Source organism: Oryctolagus cuniculus, chromosome 7 (assembly GCF_964237555.1).
Source record: "Oryctolagus cuniculus chromosome 7, mOryCun1.1, whole genome shotgun sequence".
NCBI classification, from domain to species: Eukaryota; Metazoa; Chordata; class Mammalia; order Lagomorpha; family Leporidae; genus Oryctolagus; species Oryctolagus cuniculus.
In genome coordinates this window covers 52,321,048-52,333,417 of record NC_091438.1, presented here as the reverse complement: position 1 = coordinate 52,333,417, position 12,370 = coordinate 52,321,048, and the positions used below count along the sequence as shown (strand labels likewise).

At 38.1% G+C, this 12,370-nt stretch overlaps 1 protein-coding gene across 3 annotated transcripts in view; it reads right to left on the bottom strand.

Annotated features, from left to right (window-relative positions):
- Positions 1-12,370, bottom strand: part of SPAG17 (sperm associated antigen 17) — a 274,935-nt gene that overhangs the window by 167,948 nt on the left and 94,617 nt on the right. For all 3 annotated transcript variants that reach the window (XM_051857350.2, XM_051857351.2, XM_051857352.2), the window contains 5 exons: positions 7,871-8,008; positions 7,671-7,781; positions 6,889-7,039; positions 2,451-2,678; positions 2,137-2,355 (listed from right to left, as the gene is read on the bottom strand). In XM_051857350.2, the coding sequence (XP_051713310.2) occupies positions 2,137-2,355; positions 2,451-2,678; positions 6,889-7,039; positions 7,671-7,781; positions 7,871-8,008 (847 nt within the window). The remainder of the gene's footprint in view (positions 1-2,136; positions 2,356-2,450; positions 2,679-6,888; positions 7,040-7,670; positions 7,782-7,870; positions 8,009-12,370) is intronic.

Sequence of the window (12,370 nt, the reverse complement as noted above, 5' to 3'; positions counted from 1 at the left end):
GTGATGATGTTTTTTAAAAGATTTATTTATTTTGGGCTGGCACTGTGGTATAGCAGGTAAAGCCACTGCTTGCACTGCCGGCATCCCATATGGTTCGAGACCCTGGTGCTCCACTTGCAATCTGGCTCCCAGATAACGCACCTGGGAAATCAGGTGGAAGATGACCCAAGTCCTTGGGCCCCTGCACCCATGTGGGAGATCCAGAAGAAGCTCCTGGCTTCAGATTGGCTCAGCTCTGGCCGTTGTGGCCAATTGGGGAGTGAACCAGAGGATGGAAGACTTCTCTCTCTCTCTACCTCTCCTCTCTGTGTAACTCTTCCAAATAAATAAATAAAGGCAGGGAGGGGAGGGAGAGAGAGGGAGAGGGAGGGCTTCCATCTGCTGGTTCACTCCTCAAATGGTCACAACAACTGGTGGGGCTGGGCCAGGCAGAAGCCAGGAGCCAGGAACTCCATTTTGGTCTGCCATGTAGATGGTAGGGATTCAAGTACCTGAACCTTCACCCACTGCCTCCCAGGTGAATTAGCAGGAACCTAGATCTGTAGTGGAGTAGTTGGACTTGAACTTGAATTATGATATGATATGTAGGCATCTCAAGGTGGCAACTTAGCCTGCTGAACCACAGTGCCCACCCCAATGTATTATTTTATGGTCTATTTACTAGAGCTGTTTTTTGTTTTATTTATGATTTTTGTATTTATGTTCATGATTGAATTGATTTATAATTTTATTATGAAGTTTCTACTAGCTTCATAAAATGAGACAAGAAAAATAACCTATTCTATTTTCTGGAATAGTTATTTTTTAATTTTTTGGAATAATCATTATTAAGATTATAAGCACTAGGTTTTTCAGTGCTGTGGAACATTGGAACATATTCCTTCTATCTTACTGTGTTTTGCTAACCATTATCCAACCTCCCTCTGTCTTACCCCTTCCCTACCTCTAGTAAACACTATTTAGCATTCAGATCAACTTTTTATTGAAAAAATTTGGCATTTGTCTTTCTGTGTCTGGCTTATTTTACTTAATGTAATATGATAGAGAAGATATGGACTCACCTAGATGCCAGCAGCAAATAAACAGACAAAGAAAATGTGGTATATATAAAAATGGGATATTAATCAACTGTAAAGAATGGAATTCTGTCATCTGAAGCAAAATGGGTGGAACTGGAAGACATTTTATAAGTTTTGATGCTCAATATTATCATCTTTCCATTTGATATATTTTCTAATTTCTACTGTGACTTTTCTTTTTTATATGTTACATAGAATTATATACCCTCATTTTGAAATGCTTGGTGATTTTTCTCGATCTTTCTGTAATAGATGTCCACCATAATTTCACTGTCGTATGAGAACATATTGTGTATAGCACGGATCCTGTGAAAATTTGTTGAGACCAGTCTTATAGCCTAGTACATGATAATATTTAAAAAAATAAGCATCCTTATGACAGCTATGATATTAATGAGGCATTTATATAGGCTTATATAGGCATAATTAGGAAATGATAACTAATGCCATAAAGGAATTACAGATTATGACCACAAGAAAGATAAGGGAGGCATTTGCCCATGGATTCATCTAACAGGGTTTCATGGAGGTGACACTGACCTAATTGTAATCAAAAGGAGAATGCTAGGTGAGAGTATTGTGGAGGAAAGGCAGGAGACTTGGAAACACCGGCTGTGCAGATGAAACAGCAGCACAGGTTGAATGAATGAAAGGCAAAGAGTAGCACTAATGGAAACACATGGAAAGCAGGCCAATTAATTATTTTGCAAGCAGTAGAGATTCATTAAAAGTTATAAGCAGGGAAACAAAAGGCTTATATTTTAAGTACATTCATCTCACAGCTGTGCATGACTTAACTCAAAACAAGTTTAGGCTAATAAGCTTCAATACTCTATAGTCCTAATATAAGACCACTTAACAAGTGTTGAAATAAAGAGAATTTACTGAATAACAACACTCAGTAACAAAATTCAATTAACCAAATAACTTGGATATTAAACAATTTTAACTGAAGTAGGCAAGCATTTAAATCATGCAACTTAAACCTTTTTGTTTGCTTGTTTAGGTGTTCTATAATAGTGTCTACAAACACACATACACACACACTTTTACTTACCCACAGATTCAGGTTGGGGTGGGGTCTTCATGCTGGTCTCCTGATCTGATAGTTCTCTATTTTCATAGTCTAAGGATTTCATATTATCGAAGTCATAATACTTCATACTATCAGTATCAGGCTGAGTAGGATCTGTAGGGTCTCCATAATTCTCATATTGTTGTATATACATTGACCAATTCTGATCCATAAATATTATTCTGTCTTTGATTTCAATATCTAGACAGTGTAAAGAGCATCTGTTAGACACAATACTAGAAAAGTCAATGACCATAAAAGTCAAGACTGTCTTTCTTTTCCTCTGTGTAGTGTACCTGTTTGTTGTTGGGCTTCTTGGATGTTCATTTTCATGATATACTGCTGCCTTATCTGTTTAGCAAACCTGGCAGGGTTGTCCCATGGTATGTTGAACATCTCAGGATCTGTGCCATACATCATCCCAGAAGGCTTTAGTTTCCCTGCTTCATCAACCTCAGAAAGTTTCAGGCTCTCAAAAGTAAACACCTTGAAGGCCCGTTCTACTTCATTCCAGCTCAAAACTTCTGTAAGAAAGCAAGGTCCATGCTTCTAGGAATGCTCTTAGTAGAACATGGTGCGGTGATGACAGAGGGGCACTCAGGGGTCTGTTTCCCAGAATGACAAGGCAATCAAGCCATAGTGGGTGCTGCCCTGACTTTAAACATGGGTGCCACAGTAGGTAACAATAACCAAAGGTACCTAATAAGAAGAAAACTACATAGTCAATACATAAAAGTAATGCTCCCACACTGTTTCCCAGATTAATCAGTATTAGATGTCCAGGTTCATTGGCCTAACTTTTAGGATACCATACTGGTTGAATATATTTAAAGTTTGCCATTTTGAACAAAAGTACTCTTTGCTGCTGTTGTAATTCAAACCAGAGTCTACCAAACTTGAGTCTACCGTGGGTTGTTTTATTCAGCAGGTTTTCCTATTCATTAGGTGCAGGAAAGACTTCCTCCCACCCATAGACCTCCCTGCTACAGGACTTTCCATTATTATTATTTTTTTGACAGGCAGAGTTAGACAGTGAGAAAGAGAGAGACAGAGAGAAAGGTCTTCCTTCTGTTGGTTCACCCCGCAAATGGCTACCACGGCCGACATACTGCACTGATCCGAAGCCAGGAGCCAGGTACTTCCTCCTGGTCTCCCATGCGGGTGCAAGGCCCACACACTTGGGCCATCCTCCACTGTCTTCCCAGGCCACAGCAGAGAGCTGGACTGGAAGAGGAGCAACTGGGATAGAACCCAGCACCCCAACTGGGACTAGAACCCAGGGTACCGGCGCCACAGGTGGAGGATTAGCCTAGTGAGCTGGGGCGCTGGCCAGGACTTTCTATTACTACACTTCAAAGTTTATCACCTTTTGATGGGCTCTACTCAATAGTATGCTTATTCTTTCTCAGCATGTATTCATTAGTTCACTCAATGCTGGTTATTCCATGAGAATGGAAAAACAGATTTGGTTCTTACACTAAAGAAATTCAAGAGAGAGGCAGATAAGAAGTAGAGACTGACAAATAGAGATGAAATCCAAGGAGGGAAAATGAAATTCCGTAATGACTTGGAAATCACCTCCCAATTCTCCCCATAGAAATGAGGACAGTAGCAAGGGTCCTCTTCAAAGAAAGAGGGGTTTCAATAAGCGAAACAGGGAGGCAGCAAAGGAGTTACAGAATAAAGGGGAGTTTGCTTATTCATTCATCTAACAAATATTTTTTGAGCACCTATTAGATGTCAGTAACAATTTTAAAAAGCTGAGAATGCAGTAGTACACAAAGCAGTGAGTGCTGGTGGAATATCCATTACACAGGATGGAAATAGATTATATGTATAGGATAACATATAATAAGAAAAATGAAGTCAATAGAGGGGATAAAAAGTAATAATGGGTGGGGAGAAGTTTCTATCTTATATAAAGTAGAGAAAAGTCCTAGTCCTCTGAACAGTTAAGCAAAAATGTGAAACAAGTGGGCAAACAAGCCATTTTGGATGTTTGGGAGAATAGTGACTGTGAGGCAAGGGAGATGGCAAGTGCAAAGATCCTGAGACAAGACCTGCTCCAGGAATAACAGTGAGGTCATCATAGATGGAGTACAGTGGAACAACGAGAGGGTGGCAGGTGATAAGCTCAAACACTGAGTGGCAGATGGCTCAGAATTTAAGTGAAATGGGTGACCACTAGAGGATTTGGAAGATGATCTGATCAACATTTTAGAAGAGCCATTCTGACTGTTGGGCAAAGACTGTAGGTAATAAGGCAAAAAATCTGAAGACCACTTGGAAGGCTATTGAAATAGTCCAAATACAGAGGCCATGGAGGACTGGGCTGAGAAGGTAGTGAGGGATGGGGTGGGACTGGCTGTGTGATATGCCTAAAAAGAGGAGGCTGGGATGACCCCATGGTTTTGGTGGAAAATAGCTGCTATTTACTGAAAGGAAGGACAAATTCAGAGATTCAGAATCAGTAGTTGGTTTAGGGACTTGTTAAGCATGAGGTGCTGAAAGGGAAAAGATGACAGAGAGGTGGCAAGATCAAGGCTCTGGGGTGGGACAGATAAGCAGCAGGTGTGTGAGGTTCCAATGGCCACAGCAGAGACTCCTGAGCTGTAGGTAGAATCAGCTGGAGAGAGAGGATGGGATCCTATGGGGGCAGAAGGACAAGTGGAATGAGGGGGATATTGCCAAGCATGAACGCCCTTAGGAACACCAGGAAGAGGGTAGTTCAGTAAATAACAGATGAAACACACCAGGGCTACTAGGCTGTGTCCTGCATGTGATTTATCTCTGTATCCCCAAAGCGAGGGTCAGTTATGGCAGAGTGAAGGAGCTCCAAACTGCAGACGCTGCCATCGGATGGCTCCTGGGGTTTTTGTCCTGTCTTCCGCTCAGTAATGTAGGGAAAAGGTATGCTACTCAGCCTCCAGAGACCAGAACGTTAGTCTTGGCTGTTGTTGTTATGGATGTAATTTGGAAGAAAACAGTTTAACCTGCCAGGATCTCATCTTTCTTATCTGAAAACTAGATTTGGACTAGGTTAATTCTGAGGGTCCTTTCAGTTAGAAAGCTTCATGGCTCTACAACTCATTTTTCTTCATAAAAATTTAATCTGTGGCAATGACTATTGTTCTCAGAATTTGATCTCAGGCTGGGATTAAATATAAGCTTATAGCACAGATTCAAAGATATCCGTATCTACCTCCCAAACCACTCTTTATCTCTTTGCTGTCCTCGTGTACAGAGGTGGCCCATGAAGCATTCATGTTAATCTTAACCAAGTGAGCATTTCTGCCAAATTCAGATTATCTGGATCTTCTCGTTCTATTCTTTGATTAAAAAAAAGGAAGTAAGTATGGAGGCATTGAAAGGAAAGAAATTAAGAGAAAAATTCCATCATATAACATTTCCTGTATAAAGAAAATTAAACATGGTTAAGAACTGTGTTGTTCTGAAGAAATCACTTTGTAAAGAGGTAGAAGGAGGCATCTTTTCTGTCTCTGTCACTTATGAAGATTCCAGAACAGGGTATGGGAGGAAAAAAAAAAAAACGATGGGAGGAGAATAGTATGAACAAAAATTTTGGAAAAGTCACACTGAAAGAGACAGATCTGCCGTCCAAAGAGTTTTGTGTTCCCTCTTATTTTCTCCCTCTCAGACCCCAGTCACCACTTCACTGCTCAACTAGTGAAAAATAAGCTAATGTCTAGTTGCAACACAGTGCTTCTAACACAGGAGCAGCTGGAGTTTCCTCATTGTGTGAACACATGAATGAAATACCAAACTTCAGCATTATCAACAAAATGGGGTTCTGAAACTTAATTTCCCTCTTAAGAGACAGGGATTTGGTGGAATTCGTTTCTTCCTCTTTGTTCTTAATGATAGGGCACACCCATAGTCTGTGAATTTGCTATCTACTACACAGCATCAATCAATGGTTATCTTAATTAGAATGTGATGTTTTCATCTTTTTTCTTGGTACAGATAGATTGATCCATAGAGACATATTTAAAATATAATTCAATATTATGTCTGATATAGTGATTCATACTGGACACAAGGCAGGACACTTAAGTTCCCTTTAAGTAGTACTAAACTTCTTTAAGATATTTTTTTGTATTCATTGTGGGTGGCTGCAACCAAGGGACATAAAATGTAAATTGAAAATTCGAGGATGGACGTCTCTGAATTGGGACAAAGTTGCTTGGGCAGACTTGCTCTGCCACTTTCCAGATAATATGTGTAATTTGCAATGGTGACAAGGGGATGCAGCAGTGGTGATGCAATGGAGGGGAGAATGGCATTGTCTTGGAAAAGGACTACGGTATCTTGGGATGGGAGTTTTGTTTTTATTTTTAAATTTAAAAATATATTTCAACTTCTATTCATCTTAAGAGGCATAGCATTAATACATCACCTCCAATGTCGTCAACAGGAGGATGTGGGATAGAAAAGTGGGAGAGGGAGGAAAGAAAGGGCTAATTCTGGCTAAGAAGACACCGTGGAAAGAACTACCCTGCATCAAATCAAAGATGTTATGCTTCATAGCTTTCATACCCCTGCTAATGATATTTTTCAAGAAAAGAGAGTTACAGTCAACCAAACTACCTACCTTGACCTCTGAATGTCCTTTCAATAATCAAAAACCTTTTTGCAAATAAGCATGGAATTTTAAGAGACACGTGTGACTATTAATTGAAAAGAGTTTAAGCTAAGACAAGGCAACACACTCACCATTTGTACAAAAGTGCATAAGCTCATGGATGGTAGCTAGACGTTTTGTGTTGTTCCAAGGTGGGGGCAGAGGGAACTGAAGGAATTCCCACAGTGGTAACTTGGACTGCATCTCCTGCTCAATTTGAACTGGGTCAAAATTCTTTTGGTCCTGATGAAAAAAGCAATATGACAGAAGACATTAAATTAGGCTGTCAAATGCCTTATGCATATGGAGAAGGCTAAACATGATACCTTGGCTCTCATTATTGGGGAACAGGGGAAATCAATGATAATTGGGAAAGACAAACTGTTGGTATTTTGCTGAAGGTCAAAAAACCTAGTTCTCAGTTTGCTAGAAGTTCCCTGTGCCTAAAAATGCCAGATTCTTCATTCACAGTGACAAATTGCCAAAGTCTTGTATATATGGGAATTCATCTCTCTGTGCTGAGATTTTGTTCCTGGGGTCCACCAGTTTTTTTTTTTTTTTAACATATATATATATATATATATATATATATATATATAAATATATTTAAGTCAGATAACTATGAGGCTTTGGTGCAAATTTTTGGTAGTCACAAGTAATTTAGTCATTGATTGGACCTCTATAATTGGGTATGCTTTCTTTGAGGTTGTGATATCTCCCTTATTTATGTCCATTTTCCTAGATCCCAAGCAGGAATCCACTTTGAACATTAAATTTTAATTAAAGTTGGTAAAGTTACCTAAACAAAGATTCCCTGGAAAGGGTCATTTTACCTTCTCATCTCACTTCTCCTTAATGTCAGAAGTGTTGTTACCTTCAGTGCGTACTTCCTGAGGGCGTGTACATCATGATAGTTCACCAGGAGGGGGCCTGTGGACACTGCTTTGCCATTCTCTTTTCCAGGTAAGAACACTTCATGGAGATTCTATTCAAATGGAAATAATGTTGACTTCAGGAGAAAACACATCCTTTTTCAAAGCATAAAAGCTCTTCACCTCTGTCCTGCTACCTGACCTTTTTCTCCCTCTCGGAGAGGCAGAGCGAGGGCAGAATGGACACGATGTGAGCTGCAATTCTGTGATCTAATCCATCTTCTCTGGGGCGTGGCTCCACCAGGCTTGGAGGTGCAAGATCTTTTTCAGTTGCCACAACCTATTGAGATAAACCATTGGCAGGAACTGCTTTAAAGATCATCTCTTTATTTTTGTATTTTCTTTCTTGTATTTCTGTTACTCATAGTAACAGCAAGGCACGTTCTAACACTAAAGGACCAGACATTATAAAGCCTCAGGAAACTATAATGACTACAAAAATAAAAGGAAAAATGTTAGCAATCCAAGCATGAAAGTAGATTTAATTTTATACTTGTATTAAAATGTACAACATACAATACAAATTGTAAACAATAAACTTTACTGTGGTACAAGTTGAAAGTTTCTTAAATCGCTAAAAACAAAGCTCATACAGCTTTGGGTTCAATAATAGTTATTGAGTTCTTGCCACATGCCAGTGCAGTATAGAACATCATACACATTATCTCATGCAAGCCTCACAGAAATCCTGTGCAGTAGATACTTTCCATCTTATAAAGGAAAAAACTGGAGTGAGTGAAGTTAGATGGCTTGCCCAAGCGCAAGACTCTTGAGTGAAGGAACAGGGCTTTAGGCCAAGTCCTGATTCTTTCTTCAAGAACAGAGAAGTTGTAAGATGATGAGATCAGTAATAGATAACAGTCTCCCTTGTGTGGGAAAGTGAGGTCTACAAAAATTAAATGCCGTGTCCAATTTTACATAGTAGAAGAGGAAAAGAGGTTGGAATCTAATCAAGATAGGCACCTAAATTATAGTTTTTTTGTCTTTACCCTGAACCCTATAATCATCCTCATGATTTTACATCCTTCTACAAGGTTTCTCAGCCTTGGCATTAGTGACATTTTGGATTAGATCCTGTGTACTGTGGAATATCTAGCAGCATCTTTCGCCTTTACTCATTTGATGCTAGTAGAACTCTTCCAGCTGTGATAACAAAAAAAGTATAAAAGTATCCCCAGACATTTCCAAATGTCCTCTGAAAGGCAAAATAGCCCCCTGCTGAGAATCACTATTCTAGAATAAAAAAGAGCCTCATATTCTTTACCATTTATAAAACACCCATCTTTAGGAAGAGTCTTTCATCACTTCTGCTTTGTATCTTCCAACATTCTCAAGGACTCAGTCCATCATGAAAGACCACTCACAGCTTCCGTGTACTAAATATTCACCTCGAATATCCCATCCTGTGAACTGTCTTCCCATTGTACCAACATTTAATTATTTTTCATCTCCTTACTATTAAGCCTGTATTCATTCTATATATATGTATCTACTGGGAGTCTTTTATTTCTCAGGCACTAAGGTCAAAAACTATCTTGTTTGATACCTGGGACTCAGTAGATGATTAATAAATGTTTCTTTGAGTCAAATTGAATATAAAAACAAGATAAATAAAATGATGATACTATACTGTAAGCTCTTTGGGGCTTTTGAGCTTCTATAAATTTACTGGTATAATAAATTATTGGTCTTACAAAAAGCTTATGGGATAATTAAAGGCCAATAATAGTGTTCTTACCTAATTGGTTAGAAATCTAAGGTAGTCAGCATTTGAAGAAAAGTCTATTGGAACTAACAGAGGTAACAGAGTGTGAAAAAGGATCTTAATTACCATTTTATGTTTTGAGAGAGAAAGATAAAGGTGCCACATTCATGAAGTAGGAAAAAGTATAGGCAATTGTGGAAAAAATTAGAGAGTTGACAAATTGGAAATGCTAATGCTAAACCAAAACTTAAATGGCAGGCTGGACTCCACTGAAGAAAGAGCTAATAGGAAGTTAAGCTGGAATTCTCCCCTCCCCACAAAAAATCTGGAATTCCCAAAGAGAAAACTGTATATAAAATAACATAAATAAATAAATATAAATTTAATTTTTAAAGAAAGAAACTTTAAAGGCAAGGAATGTTTGAAGACATAAGACTGCCTCAGAATCTGCTCATGAATTCAGAAAATACGTGTTCATTGGCTACTATGGCTTAGGAATGGCTATTGTGTGCTGAGCACACAGATATGAACAGGAAAAGCTGACTTAAGTTCCTGCTTGCGTGGAGCTTTCATTCCAGTGGGAAAAGGAAGGTAAGAAACAAAGCCAATAAATACATTTAAAAGAGAGCAGCTGTTGGTGAGAGAATAAAGCAAGGCAGTGCAGTAGAAAGTGCCCTATGTGTGCTGTGGGGCTCCTTTAGATCAGAGAGTCAGAGGACCCATCCAAGGACTGTCACTCTCCCTAGAAACTGGACCACAGGAGGTATCCACTAGGCAGAAAGCTCGCTAGGATAAGTCTGAGTACAGCGTTGAGGTGGAATCAGGCAATAGGTGAGGGGGAAACTATATAGAAGACAAATACTTTGTGTTTGTGGGTGGGTGAGGAGGGGGAAGAACACACGGAGGGGGCGGGTAGGAGGTGAGATGACAGATACAGTACAGAGTCACATTTTTATGACCTTTATGGGAGAGCAGAGGGAGTTTTAATTTTGCTCTGAAACCAGATTATGATTTCTTTAGATCATAATGACATGTATGATGAAACAAAGCCATCTTTAGACATAGTCCTGTGTTTTCCATTATAAAAAGAAAACCCTAATGGCTGCTAGAAAGAGAAAAACACTGATTACCAAAAAAGGAAAAAGTATAAGTTTGACATTAGATTTCTTAGCAGCAGCACTAGAAGGAAGATAACAATGGAGCAATGCGTATAAAATACTTTGCACCGATTGCCTAAGTTCTAAAGTCCTTTCTGCCAGTTACTACTCGAATAAGCTACTTAACCTTTTTATGCTCATTTCATTCTATTTAAAATGAAGGGATAAAAATTGTTGCTGCTTAACAGGATTGTTTTGAGGATTACATTAATTAATGCATTGAAAGTGTGTGGAAGGATGCCTGGTATCTCTCTGTATGTGTGTATGTATGTATACATGTATGTATCCATCACCATGAATAAGAAACGTTTCAAATACACATAGAACATTCACAAAAATTGACCATATACCATCAGGATGCATCAGGTCACACAGGAAATGGTAGATTTTAAATTGTTAATTTTCAGACTGTTTACTGACTATAATGCAATAAAACTAGAAATCAACAATAAATGGTAGAAATGAAAATAATTCACAGGTTAATATATATATATATCAGATTTAGAATGAAATATATTGAAAGCTTCCAGATGGAGCTAAAGAAACACTCAAGAGGCAAGTAAAGCCAGAGACTGAAAATAAGTGAAGTAAGCTTTTAATTAAAATGAAGTACAAATAAGCCCAACGAAAGTAGAAAGATGAAAATAATAAAGATAAATCAATAAATTAATATAAAAGTGAAAAGTTTATAAATGAAATGAAACTGATTCTTTTTTTTTTAATCTTTTATTTAATGAATATAAATTTCCAAAGTACGACTCATGTGTTACAATGGCTTCCCCCCCCATACCGTCCCTCCCACCCACAACCCTCCCCTTTCCCACTCCCTCTCCCCTTCCATTCACATCAAGATTCATTTTCGATTATCTTAATATACAGAAGATCAGCTTAGTATACCTTAAGTAAGTATTTCAACAGTTTGCTCCCACACAGAAACATAAAGTGAAAAATAATAGATGATTTTTTTTAAATGATGATGAAATCAGATCAGACCTATTGTCATGTTTAATCCCAGTGAGAGTCAAGTTGGGAATTGATAATTTCTTTCTTTCTTTTTTTTTTTTTTTTTTTACAGAAGATCAGTTTAGTGTACATTAAGTAAAGATTTCAGTCGTTTGCACCCCCATAGAAACACAAAGTGAAATATACTGTTTGAGTACTCGTTATACAATAGATATATCATTAACAGTCAAAAACAAACAAGCAAAAAATAAACAAAGGGCACAAATAAATAACATCAGTCACAAGAAAGGGATCAAAATCAGATAGAGAGGAAATTGCAAAATGCATTTAAGTGACTAGTATAAAGAGCCTTGCATTGTATTCAAAATACCAATAAAATGGGCATATTTATTAGAATTATACTAAAGTCTAAAATTGGTCTCAGAAGTAGAAAAATTTAACTAAACATGTAAGTACAAAAGATATTTTAAAGATCGTTAAATTCACCCACAGGGAATAAAATTAGCACTTGAAAGAGTTATCTGCACTTCCATGTTCACAGCAGCTCAACTCACAACAGCTAAGACATGAAATCAACTCAGATGTCTATCAACTCATGGTGGGATAAAGCAATGGTGGTACATATACACTATGGTAAACTACCCACCTGCAAAAAGTGAAATACTGTCTTTCACAACAAACTGGATGCTACTGGAGACCATTATTCTTAGTGAAATAACCCAGTCCCAATAAAGACAATAACATGTTTTCCCTGATATGGTAATATACAGAGTGCCAATAAAAAGTAGCATATATCAATAAAACTGACATTTTGAGA